At 40.5% G+C, this 23,529-nt stretch overlaps 2 protein-coding genes across 2 annotated transcripts; both read left to right on the top strand.

Annotated features, from left to right (window-relative positions):
* Window positions 1-433: 433 nt before the first annotated feature.
* On the top strand, window positions 434-4,337 carry LOC307020856 (uncharacterized protein). Its single transcript, XM_079652484.1, has 5 exons — window positions 434-871; window positions 1,755-1,824; window positions 1,908-2,004; window positions 2,098-2,320; window positions 2,892-4,337. Exons 1-5 carry the CDS (start codon window positions 590-592, stop codon window positions 3,969-3,971), a joined length of 1,752 nt encoding a protein of 583 aa, XP_079508610.1. The 5' UTR covers window positions 434-589; the 3' UTR covers window positions 3,972-4,337.
* Window positions 4,338-4,964: 627 nt separating this feature from the next.
* Window positions 4,965-15,703, top strand: LOC307020857 (uncharacterized protein). The gene is made up of 4 exons (XM_079652485.1): window positions 4,965-5,428; window positions 6,307-6,452; window positions 6,532-6,790; window positions 8,847-15,703. Exons 1-4 carry the CDS (start codon window positions 5,120-5,122, stop codon window positions 9,663-9,665), a joined length of 1,533 nt encoding a protein of 510 aa, XP_079508611.1. The 5' UTR covers window positions 4,965-5,119; the 3' UTR covers window positions 9,666-15,703.
* Window positions 15,704-23,529: the final 7,826 nt, after the last annotated feature.

Below are 23,529 nucleotides of genomic sequence, written 5' to 3'. Positions count from 1 at the left end.
TGACGTCACGTTCTCGTTGTAACTCTCGTTGTAATCGGAGCGGCTTGGGAACACATCTACAGCAGTAACATGCAACATACACATTAATGCAGCAGCAATATTAATAGAGAAACATCAGACATAATAGTAAAATACTGAAAGGGAACATTTTATTGCACCAGGAGCTATCTTGGGACTTTTACTGCGACAACGTTGACTTGCCTGTGAATAAAAAATAAACCATAGTGTTGGTGATCTACAGTGTTGTCGTTCTTCTTTGAACAGCAAGACCGCTAACACCCTATTTTAACAATCACACTCCCTGTAATTGACATAATTAATAGATAGTTTAGCTTCTCACCATCATTTGCTGTGGCCCACTGATGTTAACGATCGTCAGGCTGCCTGCCAAACGTAAACATTCAGCCACGTGACTTGCAAACTCTCGCGAGCGTTTTACACAAGACGGATCCCTTCTAGCCATAACCCGCGAAACCACAAGCTAGCACTTAGCCTTTTACTGTTTGGGACCTTACGAGTCTTGCAGTCCCTACAAACATTACATTAACCCGCCACATTAAAACGGGAAGAGATCCTTTAAATCTCCAGGATGTGCTCCGTCCTGGGATGTGATTCATGGCGTCGTGGTGCCAGACGGTTTAAGATACCGGAGGATCCGGAGAGGAGGCTGCAGTGGGTTCAGTTCATCCTGGAAGCCAATGAACAGCGACTTAAGGAATCGTGCTGGACTAAAATCACCATTTGCAATGAACACTTTACTGGAGACTGTTTTGAACCCCTGCCTGGCACGGCCCAGCTCAGGTCCAATGCTGTCCCATCAGTGTGTGTCAAGTCAGAACCAGAGGAACCTATGGAGAGCCCACAATATGTGGTTAGTCTGTATTTATAATAGATGCACATACAGTGTACACAAGTTACTCATTCCTATTTAACAGCACATCAACGAAATGCCATATATTACTTTTTACCATAGCTATTGACACTGCATTTCGTTTTTGGTGTGTTTGTTTAAATACCACATCTGGCTGGGTAGATTGGGATATCCTCACTAGTGAGCACACAGTTTATCATTACACAGGTTTTTAAAAAGGTTTTTACATTGCCATTCATTTCTCAATAAATACATCAATCATTTATATCTATCATTTAAACGTAGGCCAGAACCGCAGTGCACATATAATTGTCAAGAAGAGCAATTTGGTGTGTTCAATGTTTTGGTGTTCATTATTTTATCGATTAAAGTGATGACACACTAACCACCAACCAGGGTTATATTAATGTGTGTGTGCTAAATGCAACATGTAGAGTACATTGTATCCAAATGATTCACTCACTTGTAATTGTTAAATGTTTGTATTGACATGTCTCATATCATTGCAATAACCCCTATGACTGTTGATGTTGTAATTATTGAGCATGTGTCATGTCTTTGTTGGAGACAGTGAATTAAATTAGCAACTACCACTTGCCAAATACAGGATGAATGTTGGCTGTAGCAGTGAGAACAATTAGGCCATCTGGGCATATTTTTCTTTAGTTTAGGTAATAGACTTTTTGTAAAGCAATTCCTGAGTTGAAATGGTCAATTTCTAGTCTGGTTCCAGTTATTTAGTCTTTACATCCTACATAGATTTCAGAAGGGACAGAAAATATTTTGTTAGTGGACGGCAGAGATGTTCAGTGACCTGCCATACTGCCATGTGAGGAGGACACATGTATTACCTGTATGTAACCCTGTGTGTCACTTTGTGTAGAAGCCTGAAGAACTAAGTACATGTGATCGTCCATCTTACTATCCTGAAGAATCAGAACTAACTTCAAGGGGTAAGGTTTAACAATACAATTGGTATTAATTCAAATGTATTTTTTTCATGTTTATAATGGTGAAGGTTACATTTAATCTGCAGATGACCAAGAAAGCCCAGCACCAAGTTATGCTTCAGAGACATCTGATTATGGGCAAATGCTACACAACGTTGTGAACATTGATATTATTAGGAAAAAGTAAGTGAATCCTTCTTTACAGTTTTACTTCGATAAAATTAGATGAGACTTTCTAATGTTGTATCTCATATTTTTGATTCACTGATTCCTCAGAGCTGCACTTCTGCAGATGAAAGGGAGGTACGTTGTGAATGAAAAATGTCTCCTCCAGTTGTTCAGCCACAAGTGCCCGTCATGTGGCTCTAAAGTAAAGACAGAGAAGGTCATCTATGGGGTGCTCATCGTTGTGAACCAAGAGTGCCTTCAGTGTGAGTACAGGAACCAGTGGAAAAGCCAAGTCAATGCCAGTGTCGACACAACTTCAGAGACCCAACAGGTAGGACTTCCATTGTCAGACAAACTAAAACATATCCAAACACTCTGCTAAGAGCTAAGTCTCCTTTTTTAAATAGATTTGTGCATTCCAATTTTTTTTAAATTAAATGAATATGCAAGATACACTCCAATATTTTCACAATTACGTTTTTTATTATTGGAATTTTATGCAGTGGATTTTTGTGTTGACTATTGTAGCCTAAATAGGTAGAGCTTAAACAATCGGTCAATTGACATACATTTATACAACAGTCAGTGTGGATTTTAGGACTATATTGTAAATCCGATAAAAAGTTAAAGTAATTGATCAAGCAGTGAAAAGATGCTTGAACTTCTCAATGGGAGGTTTTGATGATTCTACCTGTTCTATTCTAAAACTGTAAACTGAATATCCTTTGGTTGCTTTGGACAGTTGTGAGTAGAACTAGTTTTGTACTATTATTTGATATCTCAAAGACTGAATGATAAATGAATGAACCAACTCTTCTTTTGTCTGGCTGTAATATTAATCCTGTACTGAACATGTTCACTTTTACTTACTTATACCCATTCTTGTCCTTAAAACTTTTAAGAGCACTGAGGAGAGTGATCCCATGGAGGAATCAGAGGAGTCAGGTGATGAAAGTAACTCAGACCAGGATTGGGTTCCAGAGGAGGAACTTTTACTGCTGAACGAGCTTCATGGAGAATCTGAAGCGGAAACCGAATCTGAAGAGGAAATCGACGGGGTTTGTCCTCCACTTGCCCTCACACACAGTCAGCTCTGCACCGAGTGTGGCACGTTTTTTAATAAACAGAAGTCTCACACATGTAAACACAAAACAAGACCCTATGCTTGCAATACTTGTGGTAGGAGATGTGTTAGTGAGGTCGCACTAAACGCTCACAACAGGATCCACGATGAAAACTATGAACATCCATGCAAATACTGCAATGTTACATTCAAAACAAAAGTGGACAAAATCACTCACGAGCAGATCCACATAACTGAACGAAAACCCTACAAATGTACTGACTGTTCAGAGACATTTACCACAAATAACGCACGCAGATCCCACCTGAGAGTTCACCGCGTCTTAAAATGTCACATCTGCAATCTTGACTTTGCCGAGTCCAATGCTCTTCACAGGCACATAGCTGTGCACACAGGAGTGAAGCGCCATAAGTGTTCAGTGTGCCAACGTGACTTCAGCCAGGCAAGCCACCTGCAATCCCATATGCGTGTTCACACAGGGGAGAGGCCTTTTAAATGCCAGCATTGTGAGCAAAGTTTTAATCACAATGTGAGCCTGAAGAGTCATGTCCAGCGTTACCACTCATCGGGCTCAGGACCTAAACCGAAGAAGGGTAAAATAATAAAAACTGTAAGCAACCCTGGTGATGGTCAGGAGTATGGAAACAAGAGAGACACAGTCTCTGGGTTAGACAACAATATGAAAGAACATGATGATGAAGAAGAGGAGGTGCAGAAGAAGAGAACAGTTAAGCCAAAACGTAAAAAGAAGAGCACAGGTAGACCCGTAGGAAGGCCAAAGAGAAATGAAGAAGGGACTAATGCAAGGCCAGCGAAGAGAAGGCGCTGCAGTGAAAAAGAAAGTGAAGATGAGCCAACAGAAAGCAATGCGTCCTTTGACTCAACAAAGACTGATTGACCCCAAACATTGACTCTGATTTTGAAAAAAATGGCACAGCAGCCAGAACAATAACATATTAGTGAAGCAAAGGGGAGACCAGGAAATGATTGAAGTGAAGAAACCTAACATAAAAAAAAAGGTTATTGAGTTGAGTATTCCTTATGGCAAAATCAGTTTAGGGTGCCATACAAAAGTGTGCTGTTTAATGTTGTATATTTGAACATTTTGAGTATAAACCAATCTTGAGCACAGTTTCTCTTTTCAAACTTCATTGTTTTTAAATGTTAAGACTCAATGACTGTAATGCAACACACATGCATGAATCCTGTTCACTGTTGTGTATAGAGACTAACTGAGTACAAATTAAACTGCTTATGCACAGTGCTTGTTGGTTTTCTTTTTGGTTTTAAATGTGAAATATTTCACAATGTTGTTATATAAAGTTAATCTCATATTTTTATTAGAAATGCTTTATAATTCTGCATTGGTTTGGTGTCATTTGTTCTTGAATTTGTTTCAATAGTAATAAAATCTACCAAATAAATGCAGCGTTATGACACTAAACTGGACACATAGGACAAACTCACTAGTTAATTCTATATTTTAATGAATATTGTTGTGAGAATATCAACGTTTACACATTAAAACATCTAATTTATTTATACATAACAGCTTCCATGATAAGTGATCCACTGACTCCAAATCAATACTGCTTTACGAACTACACGAGACAAGTAGGGTAGAAACACCTATTTTCATAAGATTTGAGTGGTTTTCCTAATTTAAATGAATATTTTCATGAACATTCTGCTATTTTTTTAATGAAAATTCTTAATTGAAATATCATTTTACCCAATGACTCGAAATCAATGTAGCATTATAGTACAATACTGGACAAATACTAACTACAGGTTGATATGATCGAACATAAAGCCGGGATACGCCTTATAGCAAACCAAGCTGCCCCTGCCATACAACCCCGCCCCTTCCGTTACTACAGCCACTAGCTAAATGTCCAACTGCTAGCTTGCAACTGTAAGCAGTGGAAGTCAGTCAAGTCCTCGTAAATTGTAAACATTAAACTGTCCGGCACTTTTAAATCTGGAGGGCAGGTCTAACCATAGGATCTAACCCATAGACTGTATATATAAAGGTCTAACGCCAGCATGTGCTCCGTCCTAGGATGTTGTTCTTTGAGTCGCCATGCGCAACGCTTCAAGTTACCTGAGGATCCGGACAGGAGGCTGGAGTGGGTTCAGTTTCTTTTCGAAGAAAACAAGCAACAACTTAAAGAATCGTGCTGGACTGACATCACCATATGTAATGAACACTTTACTGATGACTGTTTTGAGCACCTGAGTACGGCGGCAGACACGGTCCAGCTGAAGCCCAGTGCTGTCCCCTCAGTGACGGTCAAGGCAGAGCCAGAAGAGCCAGAAGAGCCAGAAGAGCTGCTGGAGAGCCCACACTATGTTGTGAGTCTAGTTTGAGTGTAACATATTTTTTGTTGAGTGTCTAATAAAGTCACGACATTCTAATAAAGCTGGATATATGCGGAATGTTAATCTAATAATCATATACATACCTTTGGGAGTTTTGCATGTTTTCCTTTAATATAATATGCTAGATCAATTGTTAAATTAATTGTGTGTAGGCCTATGCTGTTTAAACTGAGTAAATCCATACCTCTTTTCCCGATAAAATCAGTTAAGAATTAATATCTGAGACCTATTAAATGGAATAACTAATGTAACTAAGTCTTTTTTGTATTCCCGTCATAAACACTCAACATGCTTCATGACGCAATAACCACAGTGAAATGTGCCAATCAGCATCCTTCATTTAAAACAGATTTGCTGTCCACTGTCAAGTAAATCACGTCCACATTGTTTAACATTCATACATTAGTGTGCTAATCCACCTAACGTGGGGCACAGCCCGGTTTAAAGGCTGCTTGTACTCCGACAGGTGCTTAATGGCACATTGCCTCATCCCCACAGTGCTGTTGAGGTCACACACAGTGTAATGAGCACTTACTGTGTTACTGCTGCCCAGTCTGTGAAATTCTGTTATCCCACTGCCCACATCTACAGGCTAATGTAGCCATTAACCATGATGGTGTTTAGTATACAGATTGTCCAGTTAGTACACACATATTCATGGTGCTCTCAGGTGCTCTGAAACAAATGTTTAATGTCCTAGTGTGCTGCTTGTTAGGAATGGAATGAATGCTTGGCCTGTGATTTTGCTTAGAACATCAGGGGCAAACTTTACCATTAAGCAAGGTAGGGACCTGCCATTATTGTACAAACCTTTGTTCAACTACAATCCTTTACTTTTGTCCTTTGTGTAGAAGCCTGTGGATAACCAAGGTGCTGCTCCTCAGTGTGGTGACCTTAAGGATTCAACTTTAAATCCACCTGATGCTTTGAATGCTGTCTCTTCTGGATACCCCCAGATACAACTCAAAATTAAGAATGTGGATCTGAACAATCAGGAGTGAGTTAAACGTTCTCAACGGTTTGTGGATTTTTTTCAGTTTGCATTACATTTAACAATTGTTTTAATTTCCTTTCAGAGCTGCTCCTCTGCAGGTAAAAGCAAAGCATGTTGTGAATGAACGCTGCCTCTTCCAGTTGTTCCGCCGTAAGTGCCCGTCATGTGGATGCAAACTTCAGATGGAGAAGGTCACCTATGGCGAGCTCATCATCTTGAACCGACAGTGTGTTCAGTGTGACTATAGACACCAGTGGAAAAGCCAAGTCGATGCCAGCGTGCCCACAGCTGAAGATCAACCCCTAACAGAAGATATAGACGTAACGCCAGAGACCCATCAGGTAGGATTATAATCACACAACATATCCACACTGACTGTAAATAATGACCTCCTAACCTACTCCATCCTAAAGCCTTAGAAGGACAAGAATATGTTTTTGCTTTGCATTCCTTGTGATCTTGAGAGAAAGACTGAATAAAATAATGATTAATTATTTAGTAGACTGCCACTATGCTCTGGTTGTTATGCTAATGACTAGTTTACAGTATTACTTGTGTAACACTAAGTCAATGCAGGGCTTATTCTTGCTGAAGTTACTGTTTTCCTGAAGTTCTGTGGTGTATTAATACATCTGTTGCATATAGTAGAAGCTCTGAAGGGTAAAATCCTTTAAGGAAATAAAAATGCCTGAATAATGTTTATTGGCTAATGCAAATAGCAGTTAAGAGCCTTATCTATAGCATCATGGATACAACTACAAATCTGGGGCCGTATTTACAAAGCATTTTATCTTACCGCTAGGAGTGCTCCTAACTTGCGCTAAAACATTTTACGTAGGAGTTTTTTCTTAAAAGTTATTCACAAAGCCGCTGAGACCTACTCATACTAAGGATAAATCACTAAGAGTGACGCGCCGTTGCTATGGATGACGTCGATTCTCGTGCATGAGTTTAGAAGCGGTCAGTACGGTGATTGGTTGTTCAGAGCAGGCGGTCTCGGTGAAACTCATCCGCAACATCCCACAAACGAGCCCAATAAAACAAGGAAATAGCCTAGGCTAGAAATGTATTCCTATCAAATAGTTATGGACAGTGCAGTTAGCAGAATACACGCATGATGACAAGTTTGTGCAGACCACGATAATGACGTTGTATATGCACGTTAAAGAGAGAGAGCAAACAATAAAAATACGTAAATTGCATTAAATCAAGGAGGCAATTAAAAGCACCCTGCAAACTATTATCCAATGAGCATATTTCCAGCACTTAAACACTTTCAATAACAGCCCATACCGCCGTTCAAGTCCCCCTATCATGATGAATGAAAACAATCTGCGTGTTGATGGAATGTACTTTCTTTCTATTGACGAACACGTCCTCATCTTTTGATGGCGCAATTATTTTTATGTGCGTCCCGTCAATAGCACCGACCACACCGGGCATACCTGCAATTGCCATGAAGTTGGCTTTGATCCTGTGTAGTTGTTGATTGTCCAAAGGAAACCGGATAAACTGTTGGATGATATGTGGTCTAGAGAGCGCGTTGATGGTTTGGTTTATGGCACGGCTGACTGATGGTTGCGATATTCCTAAATCTTCGGCATTGCAAAGTTGCATTTTCCCTGTTGCTAAATATCGTAGTGTTGCCAAACATTTTATTTCCGGACTAATCGGGTTATTCCTGTTAGTCGGGATGTTATTGCATCCCGCACTAATTCCACAACAAGTGTGATACCCTCACGATTTTGCCTATATCTCTTGATCAATTCACAGTCTTCCATTGTCTCCAAAACATTTAGTCTCGCAGCCATTTTCAGATTCTTTGTGAATAGGTCTTACTGAGTTAGGAGTCCTCTCGAGGACTTTTAAGCTCTCCTAAACTTAGGTGCTACTTTTAGGCCTAAAATACTTTCTGAATTGCTCTTAGTGAATACAATTAGGAGTCCTAAATTTAAGACTGACACGCCCATTATGTTTAGGAGTTTCTCCTAAATTCGCCAGTTAGGAGCTACTTTTAGCCCTAAGATCCTTTGTGAATACGGCCCCTGAGCACTAAGCATATTCATAGCCAAACAGAGCAGCTGCAGCCGTGCTCACAGTGGCTGTCTACTGTCAGGGCTCATTATGAAAGGAGTGATGAGAAATAAATGCATAATGTATAGTGTCACATCATCCCTCTTATCTGTAGTATCTGCAGAGCGTTTTCCTAAACTGGCAGGCTATTACGGCCTCAACTGTTTGCACATGGGCTGACTTCTCATATATAATGTATTTGAATACTAAATCATAAAGGGGACTGCCGCCTTCTTGGTCATTTGTCCTTAATATCCTGGGCTGTATAGACTTAGACATTTTTCCTATTCCAGGTTTTCATTGTTGTCGTTGTATTGTTCACAGAAAATCTCTACTGATGGCAACCCCAGCAGCACAGTTCTCTCTGAGATTGTTACGTTCAGTGATGAAGAAAGTGATCCGTCAGATGAAGGAGAGCAAGGGGTTGAAGGTGGGGTGAGTTCAGATTTGGAATGGGAACCAACTGAGGATTTCACTGAAACGCTCACAAAGGAGTCTGAAGAGGAAAGAGAAAGCGGAGAGGAACAAGATTTGTATAATAAAGGGCTCTGCACAGAGTGTGGACGTTTTTTCCTGAAGTCTCACACATGTGAGCACAAAGTAAAGCCCTATTCCTGCAATATATGTGGCAAAAGATGTGTTAATGAGCTGTCTCTGAAATCTCACAGCAGAATCCACGATGAAACATATGACCATCTGTGTAAATACTGCCACGTTGCCTTCAAAACAAAGCTGGACAAACTAAAACATCAGCAGACCCATGAAGATAGCACAGATCCCTATAAATGTCCTCACTGTCCAGAGACATTTTCCACCTATAAAAGACGCTTGTACCACTTGGCAAAACACAGAATATCAAAGAAGCCCAAATGTGAAGTTTGTGGGAATGAATATAGGAGTGCACGTCATCTTCGGAGACACTCTATTGTGCACACAGGATTGAAACCGCATAAATGTTCAGAGTGCGAACGCAGCTTCAACCAGGCGGGACACCTGAAGTCCCACATGCGTCTGCACACAGGAGAGAGGCCTTTTAAGTGTCTGCAATGTGACAAAAGCTTCAATCACAACGTGAGCTTGAAGAGTCATTTGCAGAGTTACCACTTATCAAGCTCTGGCCTGGACGGAAGAATTGTAAGTTAAAAAAAAAGTCAGCCCCACTGGTGATGCTGACGACAGTAGACATGAGAGAGGCACAGACTCTAGGTTTGACAATGTGGAAAGAGAAGATACAGAAGAAGAGAAATTAAGACTGTGCAAAAAGGAAGGAGAAATACAGGAAGACCTAAAGGAAGGTCTGAGAGAAATTCTGCAGGCAAACGTTGAAACTCTAAGACTGTAACATCTAAACAGGTTCCAGCGATGAGAGAAGTGAAGACAAGCAATCAGACAGTGACTTATCCTTTGACTTGGCAGAGCGCGAAGAAGAGGATGAGTAAGACCTTCAGGAATAGCATCAACGAAAATGAGGCACAGCAGCCAGAGCAGCGGTAAAGGCACGGGGAAACTTAAGGGAAGAACAACACATAAATACAGTTTAGGCCTAAATTATTAGCCCCCCAGGAGTTATGGAACATTTTCCTAAAATTCTTCCTAATGTTTCCAGCATTGATGAAACTTGATATAATCAACCATTCACTAGTGCTATTTAGTAGCTTTTGGTACATTTTGGAAAATAAAAAGTTTTTAGGCTTGCTTTATATCAAATATAGTGAAAAATGAGTTGGTCAAAAATATTAGCCCCCATGTGAATTTTTGCTTTCAAAACACACCTAATCAATCAATCAGCTTTCAAACCACACCTAATCAACCAATCAGCTTTCAAGCCACACCTGAGCATTCAATCAGCATAAAAGGACTCCAAGAAACAGACACTTGAATTCCTTATTGAGAGGGACTATACTACTACTCCTACTCACCATGCCAAAGACAAAGGAAATCAGTCTTGAGCTCAGAAAGAAGATAGTCGAGGCTCATGATAAGGGGGAAGGCTATACTGCTATTTCCAAGCGCTTCACAGTGTCTACAACTACTGTACGTTGCATCATTGCGAAGTACAAGGAGACAAATTCTGAAACAAACCTAGGCGTGGTCGAAAGCGCAAAATTTCAAGAACTCTGGAGAGGAAAATAGTCAGATGTCAGCAAGAATCCCCGGACATCTGCCAAGATGATTGTTGTTGACCTGGCCTCTTCTGGAGTTGATGTTTCAAGGAACACAGTGGTGAGGGCTCTTCATCGTGTTGGGCTTCAGGGCCATCGTCCCAGAAGAACCCCTTTACTCAAAGTGTGGCACATCAGAGCCAGACTGAGGTTTGCCTGTGAACATTTGAAAGGTAAAGATGCGTTTTGGAAGTCCGTGCTTTGGTCTGATGAGACTAAACTGGAACTGTTTAGGCACATGGATGTTGCTCATGTTTGGCGAAGAAAGGGAGAGGCCTTCAACCCTAAGAACACATCATGCTGTGGGGCTGTTTTGCAGCCTCAGGCACAGGGAGCCTTGTTCGGGTGCAAGGCATCATGAAAAATTTAAATTATGTTGACATTTTGAGGGATAATATGAAAAAATCTGCTCTTACGGCCCGTCTACACTACAGGCATCGAAAAATGCTTTCAACGCTTCGCCCATTCACTTGAATGGGGTGACGTAGAAGATTTTTTATCTTCGCCGAACTGCATTGTGGGGAGCATGGCTTTGCAAGCATCACGAGCATCTATTGTCATCAAAAGTTGAACAATGTTCAACTTTTGAGGTTCGATGATTGGCAACAGCCAATCAAATCCCGTTTATGCAAATCCCGCCAGTGCAAGCGCAGCCAATCAAACCGCGTGCAAGCTGGGAGAGCCAGACCGCAGTTAATTTCCTCATATTCCAAACGAGATATTACGGTAGCAAATCACCCGGTTCTTTACGACCAGAACTATTTACCGGGATACAAACCGGAGGAACCAGGCATGGAGGGAGGTGGCAGAGACAGTGGGTGAAACTGGTAGGTTTTTCGCCTGTTTGGAGAGTTTATATCCAGTTTACTTCGTTTTAACATTGCTATTGCTTTGTATGTCGGGGGCGGGAGATTCATGTGATTGGTTGTTGGTCGCGTTGCTCGCAAAAAATCGCCAAGCTTCAGACACGCCCAGCTTCAAGATTTTTTGATGCCTGTAGTGTAGACGGGCCGATAGTCTTCGCTTAGGTCGTCGCTGGGTCTTCCAACAAGACAATGATCCAAAGCACACATCAAAATTGGTCCAACAGTTCCTAAAGAACACCACAACCAAGGTGCTGGAGCGGCCCACACATAGCCCAGATCTTAATCCTATTGAGAATCTGTGGTGGGTGCTCAAAGTGAATGTCCATGCTCGGAAACCACGCAATTTGGACCGGCTGGAACAATTTGCAATGGAAGAATGGGCCAAAATCCCTCAAGAGACCTGTGCCAACCTAGTAAAGAACTACTCTAAGAGGTTGTTGTCAATTGTGGCTCAGATAGGTTACACCAGGGCTATTCAACTTCATTAGCAAGTGGGCCAAATAGGAAAATCAGAGGGGGTTTGTGGGCCACACAATACTTTGTCAAGGAATCACTACAAATAACTCTTGCTTACATAGTGTTAATAGATACTAATACATTAAATGAACTAGTCAAGTGCATCCCTTTTTTTTACTTTAATTGTATCAACATAAATCATTACAGAAAGCAACCAGTCCATAAAAAAGTAGGAAAGCTTCGGTTACAAGACTTGACACAAAAGTGCAAAATGTTGCATCTTTAAAACTAAGGAGACATGAGGTTTTTTCCCCCAACAGTTCCATGTTCACTAATAACAGTATTCATCACATTAACAGTAAGTAGCCCTGTGTATAATATCCTCAACACTTCCAAGCATACATAAGGTGCATTGAAGACAACACAAGTCCATGAAATGTAATACTAAATGCAAATAGAACATAGTAAAACAATAGCCATCAGATTCACAATAACATTCATATGTTGGAAACATTTTTACAATTTTCGAAACAGTAAGTAGGCTTGTTTGAATGACCATAAAGTGAATGACCATAAAAACAGATCTGCATACATACCATGCATCAGACTTCTGTCATGTTTAGCCTGTTTGAGTCAGTGAGAGAAATTACACTGCCTTGATTTAGCTATTTCAGCATAGTTTGGCTCATAAGTGGTAAGAGCAATCCTGAGACACTCATGCAACTTTTCATTGGTCATGGAGCAACGTGCCCTTGTTTTGATGGCATTCATATGAGAAAAGCTAGACTCACAAGTATAGGTAGATCCAAACATTGTCAGTATACTGTAAGCAAGGCCACCTTCCTCATTGTGGGGTACTGATACTGGCTAACATGGTTAGACCAAAAGTCCACTACACCCTCAGACTGCAGGAGCTGTTTTAAAGCAAAGGAAGACTGCACATCAACCAGCTCCATCTGAAAGAGGCTCTCATCAATGCAAGATACAGTATGACCTCTTTTACTTTTACACAGAAGTCTGCATCAGGCTTGATGGAAAACGGGTCACGGGCAAACTGCAATACCTCAATTGGAATGCTGAAGCCTTGGAATCTGTCAGTAAAGTTATCAGTCAATTTTGTCATGAAGTCTGTCATGACTGGCGTTATGTTTGCTCCAGGTGATGTGGTCATAAATGCACAGAGTTTTGGGAATTGCAGCAGTTTTGTCGTCATTAGGTCTGTTTTGAAGATCGTTAGCTTTGTCTTGAAGGCACAAAGTCTTACAACCAAATCAGCGATAGACTTTTCACGACCCTGAAGTTTGCAATTCAAAGTGTTCAAGTGTCCAAAAATGTCACACAGAAAGTAAACCTCTGCCATAAACTGTTCATCTAACATGCGCTCCAAGAGGTTTGTAGCTCGTTTGTGCTTACTCGTGCGAAGGAAAGACACAATCTCCTGGCGGAGTTCACAGAAACGATCCAGGACCTTTCCTTTGCTGAGCCATCGGACATCGTTATGGACGAGTAAGTCCGTGTGTCCAGCAAACGTGTCAGCAAGCAGCTGATGGAACAGGCGGTGTTGTAGGCTGGAGGCTGAGCGAATGAAATTCACAATGTTCATGACAGTGTCCATGGTGTTTTTCAAAGAGCTTTGCACACAACACAGATTGATGAATAATACAGTGTAAATACTGCATTTGTGGGGCTATGGCAGATAGACGTGCCACCAGCCCCTGCACTCTGCCGATTATAGCTGGAGCGCCATCAGTGACCAACAGGCACACTTTTTTTAAATCCAGTTGACGTTCGTTAAAAAACGAGACTATCTTTTGAAAGATAACCTCACCTGTAGTGTGTCCCTCCAACGGAATAAGCCCCAGAAGTTCTTCCCTAAAGCGAACTCCATCGAAAAACCTCACATAGATGCACAGCTGGGCCATGTCAGTACAGTCAGTTGATTCGTCCACAGTGATTGATATAAACTCTGCTTTTCGAAGGTTTTCCAAAAGCTTCCCCGACACATCCTTTGCAAGTAGTTCCACTCTGCGAAGTGTTGTTGTGTCTGAGAGAGGTACCTTTTTTAATGGCTGAAGTGACGCTGTCTTTTACTTTTTGGTCAATAACCACTTCATCGATGACAGCAAGCAGGCACTCTTTAACGGTCTCCGTGTCGGTAAAGGGCCTCTTCTGTCTGGCTAGTGTCCAGGCTACTCGCAGGGATGCTATCGTAGCTCTCTCTTGTTCCGTGCAAAAGCGACTAAAAGCCACTTGACTCCGTTCAAATGATGCTAGCAGTCCCTGTACTTTCCTTCTCCGTTCCTCTGAGCCCACGGGAAAACTGGCAGAAAACGAGCCGTGATTTTGAATTGTAGTGTCGCTTTACGTTGTATTCTTTCATCACGGATATACTTTTGTTGCACAATAAACACACCGGTTTATTACTTGTTGCGGCTGGCAAAGTAAATACATATATGTCATTCCATTCATTCTGGAATTGGCGATTTTCCGAATCAACTTTACGTTGCTTGGGCTTGGAGAGAGACATCTTGAAGCTGTTACTCGCTGGCCCGCGAACCTAGTGTGTAACGTGAGTTTGACTGAGCCAATGACAAGTGCGGACACAGTGCGTTTCTTTTTTTTAATGAACAGAGCGCGGCAGGCAAAATAACGGATTCAAAATAATTCAAATGAATGGAAAAACCAGCGTTTTCGCCACATCGTCGGATTTAGTGTGATCAGACATTAGTGTTATTTATGCTATTACACATATGCTATTTCGATTTGCAGGCAACCTCTTGTGGGCCAGAAAAAAGTTCTGAAGGGCCTGATTCGGCCCGTGGGCCGCTAGTTGAATAGGCCTGGGTTACACTATTGACTATTAATGGCCTGGCGGCTAATATTTTTGACCAACCCATTTTTCACTATATTTGATATAAAGCAAGCCTAAAAACGTATTTTATGTTCGAAAATATACCAAAAGCCACTAAATAGCACTGGTGAATGTTTGATTATATCAAGTTGTATCAATGCTGGAAACATTGGGAAGAATTTTAGGAAAATGTTCCATAACTCCTGGGGGGCTAATAATTTAGGCCTCAACTGTATATGGTCTAAAAATGCTTAAAACACACAAATCTGATCATTTGGTTGTGCTGTTGTGAAAAGGAAGAAGACATAGAAAACTGGATTGATTTATCTTGAGTCTATAAAAGTATGAAGCTCTATATTTTGTTTCGTAAAACTGTATTCTAAAATCAATGATAGTGTTTTTACAAAATGCGTTCAAAGTTACAGAAACTAATGACAGTTTGCTTGTATCCTTGTTTTCTTAGTTTTTATGTTTGATTCTCCTATTAAGCCTGAGCTTCAGTGAAATGAAGTGCGGCCTCAGATGTTTGTTACAGAACATCCTCCTACCTCGTTCAAGGAGGGTCCCTGAATGCACCACTGAGTCATGCTTTTCGGCCCTGCAACTCTTTTAGCCCAGCAGTACATAATAATTGTATACAGGTTAAGTAATTGTTGGACAGTTTGTATATAGTTAAAGTCTCTGTAATTGTTTTGCCATACCATACAAACAATAACTGGAAAATAATGAAAATGAAGTTTCGAAATTGTGTGCAATTTGCAAGAAATGCAGAATACCTATAGTTAAGGCCTTAAAGGCATTGCAGATGTGTACATTGATGTCAAAATAAAAGTGTAAAAACTGTCATTGAGAGTCAGTTATCTTTTTTCCTTAGCTTAGTTAGTTAGTTGAGAAAGAGAAGGTTATTCACATTTCCAATTAAAACACTCAAACTGGTCCGTGGTCAACTCTAATGTAGCTGCTGTGTGTTGAGTATCTTGCCAAATATACTAAACAACTAACAGTTGATTTTTTCCCTTATGTTGCAATTCTTGAATTTAAATGTGTTTCTGTTTTCGGATTTCCCACTTTGATCAAAAGCCCTGAATGGATCCCCCGGCTTATATGTTTATCCTCTCCCTCTGTGTGCATGCCAGGGCTTAAGCTGCCTTCAAGGCCCATCAAGTTTTTATAAGTGTTGGTGGAACTTCTTGAGCTTGGCCTGTTGCTGGGCAAACCCAAGGCAGCTGAGTGGATTAGCTCTGCAAACAGGTTTACAGGTCTAATCATGGACTAATGTTTAGAGAACTAAAAGATAATAATGTATTTAGACTTTTAATAAGCCAAAAAGCTGGGTACTTTAAGTGCAAGAGTACAGCGTGCAATGGTGTGTGAGGGATTTACAGTTGATTATGAACCTCAGAGCCCCATAATGGACTCTCGCCTTGCATTGTCCCTCTCATAGGTTAGGAATAAAGCTGCTGTTGCAAAGGTGCGTTGAAGAGGAAATGTATGGATGTCACCCGAATTCAATAATATTACTGTGTTGTAATGTTGTGACAATACTGAGCCAATTTCTATCAATTCCAAAATACCTAGTAATCTAACATTTATATTTCTGATTTCAGAAGCCTGCCTAGTTTCACTTTTATTCAATTATATTGTGTCTTAAAACAATATGCTAATTATCCTATGGAGACTATTAAAACTAAGTGAAATATACAATTTGCTGAATTATTCTATAACGCACACTGAACCAATTAGCGCTTTATAATTTACAAGCAGTCTCTGCTTAGGTTTCAAACCTCAGTGATGGAAAATTACTCATGAGCAAAAAAATGTAAGTCTTAAATGAACTCCATGTGACAAATACATGACAAATTGATAGGACAAAAAAAAAAAGGCTGACTGTTCTGTTCTGTTTCTTTGGCCTTTATCAAAACTGCAGCTGAGTGATAGTTTCCTGAGGGTTTGTCATATGTTCAAAGATTTAAATAAGCTCTTTCGATTCACAAAACTGTTTAAATGAGGATTTAAAATATGGGATATCTACAGGGGCGGATCTAGAAAAATATTCATGGGGTGGCAAGAGGGTGGCAGGAGAATTTCAGGGGTGGCATCCCCTGGCACAAGTACAGTGGGGCAAAAAAGTATTTAGTCAGCCATCAATTGTGCAAGTTCTCCCACTTAAAAAGATGAGAGAGGCCTGCAATTGTCCTCCTAGGTATACCTCAACTATGAGAGACAAAATTAGAAGAAAAAAAATCCAGAAAATCACATTGTCTGATTTTTAAAGAATTTATTTGCAAATTATGGTGGAAAATAAGTATTTGGTCAATAACAAAAGTTTATCTCAATACTTTGTTAGATACCCTTTGTTGGCAATGACAGAGGTCAAACGTTTTCTGTAAGTCTTCACAAGGTTTTCACACACTGTTGCTGGTATTTTGGCCCATTCCTCCATGCAGATCTCCTCTAGAGCAGTGATGTTTTGGGGCTGTCGCTGGGCAACACAGACTTTCAACTCCCTCCAAAGATTTTCTATGGGGTTGAGATCTTGAGACTGGCTAGGCTACTCCAGGACTTTGAAATGCTTCTTGCGAAGCCACTCCTTCGTTGCCCGGGCGGTGTGTTTGGGATCATTGTCATGCTGAAAGACCCAGCCACGTTTAATCTTCAATGCCCTTCTGATGGAGGGAGGTTGTCACTCAAAATCTCAAGATACATGGCCCCATTCATTCTTTCCTTTAAACGGATCAGTCGTCCTGGTCCCTTTGCAGAAAAACAGCCCCAAAGCATGATGTTTCCACCCCCATGTTTCACAGTAGGTATGGTGTTCTTTGGATGCAACTCAGCATTCTTTCTCCTCCAAACACGTCTAGTTGAGTTTTTACCAAAAAGTTCTATTTTGGTTTCATCTGACCATATGACATTCTCCCAATCCTCTTCTGGATCATCTAAATGCTCTCTAGCAAACTTCAGACGGGCCTGGACATGTACTGGCAGGGGGACACGTCTGGCACTGCAGGATTTGAGTCCCTGGCGGCGTAGTGTGTTACTGATGGAAGCCTTTGTTACTTTGGTCCCAGCTCTCTGCAGGTCATTGACTAGGTCCCCCCGTGTGGTTCTGGGATTTTTGCTCACCGTTCTTGTGATCATTTTGACCCCACGGGGTGAGATCTTGCGTGGAGCCCCAGATCGAGGGAGATTATCAGTGGTCTTGTATGTCTTCCATTTTCTAATAATTGCTCCCACTGTTGATTTCTTCACACCAAGCTGCTTACCTATTGCAGATTCAGTCTTCCCAGCCTGGTGCAGGTCTACAATTTTGTTTCTGGTGTCCTTTGACAGCTCTTTGGTCTTGGCCATAGTGGAGTTTGGAGTGTGACTGTTTGAGGTTGTGGACAGGTGTCTTTTATACTGACAAAGAGTTCAAACAGGTGCCATTAATACAGTTAACAAGTGGAGGACAGAGGAGGCTCTTAAAGAAGAAGTTACAGGTCTTAGAGAGCCAGACATCTTGTTTGTTTGTAGGTGACCAAATACTTATTTTACCAAGGAATTTACCAATTAATTCATTAAAAATCCTACAATCTGATTTCCTGCACTCTTCCCCCCCATTCTGTCTCTTATAGTTGAAGTGTACCTAGGATGGCAATTACAGGCCTCTCATCTTTTTAAGTGGGAGAACTTGAACAATTGGTGGCTGACTAAATATTTTTTTGCCCCACTGTATATGCTGATTTAATCGCAGTCATATCAATTAATGTTAACTTGGAAAGCCACAATATTAATATTTTAACTAAATAACATTTAGTGACACTATTGTGGCACATCAGTAAAGCCTTAAATATAAATATATAAGGTGGCAAGCTTAATTTAATGAATTTTAACTGAACAATAACTGAAGGAGTTTGTCTCACTCTTAGACCAGCATGGGTACCAAATCTATGCAGACTGCTGCAATAACGTTAATTAACTGTCTCATCGATGTGTGTCTGTATGAATATGATATTATTAACAATCATATACTTCAGCTGTCAATCACTGTTATGATTCACATATTATGATAATCATGTTATTATTAAATAAACTTTTTTTTTTGGAGGAGTTAATGATGAATGTTCCTCAAGATGCTTGCTCACCCTCCTTAGTAAGTAATGACTATCATATATCAAAAGATTCAAAGGAACAGTTCAGCGCCCCACAACTTCATTGCAAACAGTTACAACCTTGACTTTACATCAGAAAGAACAAACATTAAAGAAGTGACTAACTGCATCAGTTAGGGTTAAAAAACTTGTATTCAGCTAAAACATATACATTGCTGCAGTTATTATCCAGTGGAAAGCCCTTACCTACTGGCCTAGTTAAATCAAAGTGGTTACTTTTGTTTGGCTGTAGTTTTACACACCGTCTTATTTGACTTTCTCTGGACTTAAAACTATTTTTTGGGAGCAGAACCCCACAAAGGAAAAAATATATTCACACACGTAAGGTCATCATCTTAACAGTTTATTATGCTCATCGAGTCATCCATGAGCATCAAGTTGGCATGCCTATTACAGCTGAATGAGGCGATTACCAGAAAAAAATCCATCAGAAAGCTGCAGCTGATTCAGAACGCTGCTGCACGTGTGTCCTCACATCAGTCCGGTTCTGAAGTCTTTACATTTGCTTCCAGTCGGCCAAAGAAATGATTTTAAAGTAGCTATTATTGCTAGTTTTTAAATCATTACATGGTTTAGGACCAAAGTATATTGTTGAACTCCTAGATAATTACGGGCCATCAAGGTGCCTCAGGTCTTCTGGGACGGGTCTGCTATCGATTCTGAGAGTGAAAACAAAAAATGGAGAGACAGCATTTAGCTATTATGCCCCGACACTCTGGAACAAACTACCCAAATCATGCGCAGAAACGCTAACTATTTTTAAATCGAGACTAAAAACATATCTCTTTGGCTGCTTTTAATTGAGATGCTCATATTCACACTACAGTAGGCCTATGCCTTTTAAACGTATTGTATACCTGTGGTGTTTATTTTTTATTATTTTATTATCTTTGCTTTGTAATGCCTGTTTTAAAATGCCATTATATATGTGTTTTTACTGTATGTATCCTAAAAAGTCTTTTAATTTGTTTTGTAAAGCACTTTGAATTGTCGCATACAGAAAAGTGCTATATGAATAAACTTGCCTTGCCTTGCCTTGCCTTACAGCCAAACTTGACAGACTCTTCTCTGTCATTGTAGACCGCAAACACCTCATTCCTTCCGTCTACTTGGATCCAAAATGCTTCTCGTTTTGCGCTGTCTCCCCCCGTTCAAATCATATTTCCAGGCTCGCGCCAGGGCCGGGGGAGGGGTTACAAGGCTCACGTCTTGTGCTGCATTCACTTGCACTCGGACATTAGAGATTTTCTCTCATAAATGTCCGATGAACCACAACTTTTCTTTCAAAACAAAGCTGCCAACTGGGGTGGCAGCTGGGGTGGCAAGGCATTTTTCTGAGGTGGCAGCTGCCACCCCGTGCCACCCCGTAGAACCGCCACTGTATAGTCAACTCATCATTATCAATGCGCAGATCACTGCACTGGTACAAACTCATCTATACCGATGCTTGGACTGCTGCCCCTCTACATATCCACTTACATATCACACAAACAGTACAGCTATAGACTACGATCTCAAAATTACATCACTCTGTCCGTCCCCTCAGTACGCACGGTGCTTGGGAAAAAGGCCATATCGTACTCTGCCCCCTCGACCTGGAACACACTTCAGCAGGAATTTAAGCTGACCAGTTTGACACCCATCACAGATTTTAAATTCATTTTTAAAAAGCTGGAGAAATCATCTGTGGGTGTTTGCACCTGCTATATCTGACTACTGTATATGGATTTCAATGACTACTTTTTTTACGATGTTGTATTTTAGTGTTGCCTCTGTGTTTACTGTCCTGTCTGTCGGTAACTTTGTGTGGTAGTGTTACCACTGACAGGTCTCTCTTGAAAATGAGACCTTGTGTCTCAATGAGATTTTACACCTGTATAAATAAAGGCTACATTTAAAAAAAAAAAAAAGTAATCTTTGGAGATCCTTAAATCCAATCCACTGAAACACTGAACCCAGTCTCTGTTAGTCCGAGGTGATAATCTTGTCCTGTTAGTTACTGGGTTACCACCAGAGGTCCTCCTTGTGTCACAAATCCTGACTCTCTTTTCACAATAATGGGTTAGACCGTTAGACCACAGCCATCTGTCCAACACGATTACTATGGTAACTGTTATTCCTGCTGCAGTACCTGTTCTTCTTTTTTTAATCTTTTCTCTTCCCTGTGAGCCAGTGTTTTCCCCTGGGAGAAACTAGGTTTTTAGTGCAGTATCTCTCCCTTTCCACTTCCTCTCTATGGGTGACCTCCTGGTTTCAGGTATCCTAAATCCATCCCTCAAAGAGTGTGTTAGTTTTAAATAAGAGCTAAGACGTCAGAGGCAGCTGCTGAGGCCTGCAGAATCGATGTAATTTACTAAAGTTACAAGGACAGCTATTTTCTCTACTTCTTTCAATTAGTTTGTTTATTAGGTCATGGCTGTTTTCCTGTTTTCTATCGTTTGCTCCTCTTTTACCTAGTTTAACTCTCCATCTCTAGCTCGGATGATTTGAAGCTTGTCTTTGTAACATGGCAGTTAGATAATCTGAGCCGCTCTCTGTTGACAGAAGGCTGGATTGATGCTTTGAGGAGAGTTGAGATGAAGAGGGCGTCGTGGAGGAAATAACTGTTGTGGCATCATAAATTCACTCAGTAAGAGTTCATATCCAGCAGTCAGAGGGAAGGCAACACCAGGGAAAAGAAAAGTAATGAAAGGACTTGAGCTGAGATTAGGAAGATTCCCGCATTTTGTCTTGCGGGAACCAATCTTTATTTTTTTCACACTATCCAAGCTGCAAATTTGGGGCAAGACACAATAAATAAAGCTTCGCAAGTTTGGGTCCTTGTCACAACTGATCAAGATGGCCAAAAGATTCTCTGCTAAGAGGGCCTTGCACATGATTCTGGAAGAGAGAGAACCATTTGATGATGATGAAGAGGAAGAGGTTTCAGAATTTGAGGATCACATTTCTGAGTCTGACAGTGACTTTGAAGAAGAGGATGAGATTGAGCATCAGCTAGTTGAAAAAAAAAGACGAGCCACAGGACCAGCCGGTCAGCAGGCAAAAAAACGAGTAGCACTTTAATTCAATAATGTGATCTAACAAATGTAAAAGGATAAATATGAACCATCTATACTGTTTATTTCCTGTAATTGAGATGAAGTAAACATCTGTTGAGTATTTTAACATAAAATAGTTTGATTGTGTTGAATTGAAGCCCAAAAAGGCAGCGGATCCACCAGACCCACGAACACTGGCTGAGTAACAAAACACCACACAAGGGTTAAAAGGTATTTTATGGTTTCTTTATTTGCTTTAGAAATCAGATTTGAAAATGGGTTTACATCACAAGAACTTGAATGTCTACCAAACAGATGGATATCCACTCGGCCAAATAACATTTAGTCCCTCACCAATTCACAGACAACCTTTTTTATTGTATTTATTAAAATACTCTTACTTTTGGACTGTTCTTCTTTTCAATCTTCTTCTTTGTACTGAAAAGGAAAAGAAAACCACAGGATTCCTAAACAACTCCATTGAATTATTCTCCTATTAAATAAATAGTTTGACATTTTTGGATACATGCTTTTAGAGCTGCAGTACATGAGGAAATGTAAACATTGGTAAATACAGAGATAACACTAAAACTTGCAATAATAAAATAGTTGTTGAATGAAGCAAAATAAGAGAAAATAAATCAAAACATTATTTGATTAAACTAAATAAACATTGAAGTGAACACAAAAGCCACGAATAGAAAAGAGATTGAAGGTCACGTTTTCAAGTATCTCTTTAACTGATGCTTTCAACTAATACATCCTTCAGCTTCAGTCAGAATGGCATCGTTCTTTGCTGAGTTTCATAGGGAAGACAGTGCTGTCATACAGTATTTATCAATCACACAGCATTTGTATTCTGTTATTCATCGTATCCCCCCCTCCATCCACCCCCTATCTGTGCAGAATTACCCCCATCAACAGTGCAATCACTTGTCTGCTGCTATCCAGCTGACTGGCAAGAATAAGTTTGCTCTCCATGTCATAGTGCGGCATCGTCAATCCAACGCAGCGGGGACTGAGTAGTATGTCAAAGATGTCGGAGGGTTTTTCTCCCTGAGTCGTGAGATGTGTTAGATCTTACAAACTGCCGAGAATACATTTGACGGTAGAGGGGCCGAACAAATCCATAACCTACTGTTGTCAGTTCTGAATTTAAATCCAAATGTAAAAGACACACTCTGTCACAGCTTCTGTTTCACTGTCAGGTTGTCAATTACACTGTTTACAGCAGAGATACAAAACCATGCATTTGGCTCCCTCAAAATTCAACATGAAGGATACGGTTACTTTCCCATGTATTCCTGAACAATACAAATATCACAAGAAGTATTGACAACCAGCAACAGTCGACTTCTAAAGGTCCCACGCTAATGTCTTGCCTTACCTAATCTATTCACGTCACGGAAGGGAGAAAGATTTAAAATTGAATGATTTAATCCGACAGGTGATTTTTAAAAGTTTTTTTGCTGCATAATCCTTT

This window comes from Notothenia rossii, assembly GCF_949606895.1.
Source record: "Notothenia rossii genome assembly, chromosome: 9".
NCBI lineage: Eukaryota > Metazoa > Chordata > Actinopteri > Perciformes > Nototheniidae > Notothenia > Notothenia rossii.
Note: the sequence above shows the minus strand (reverse complement) of the source record. Positions and strands in the feature narration are given on the sequence as shown.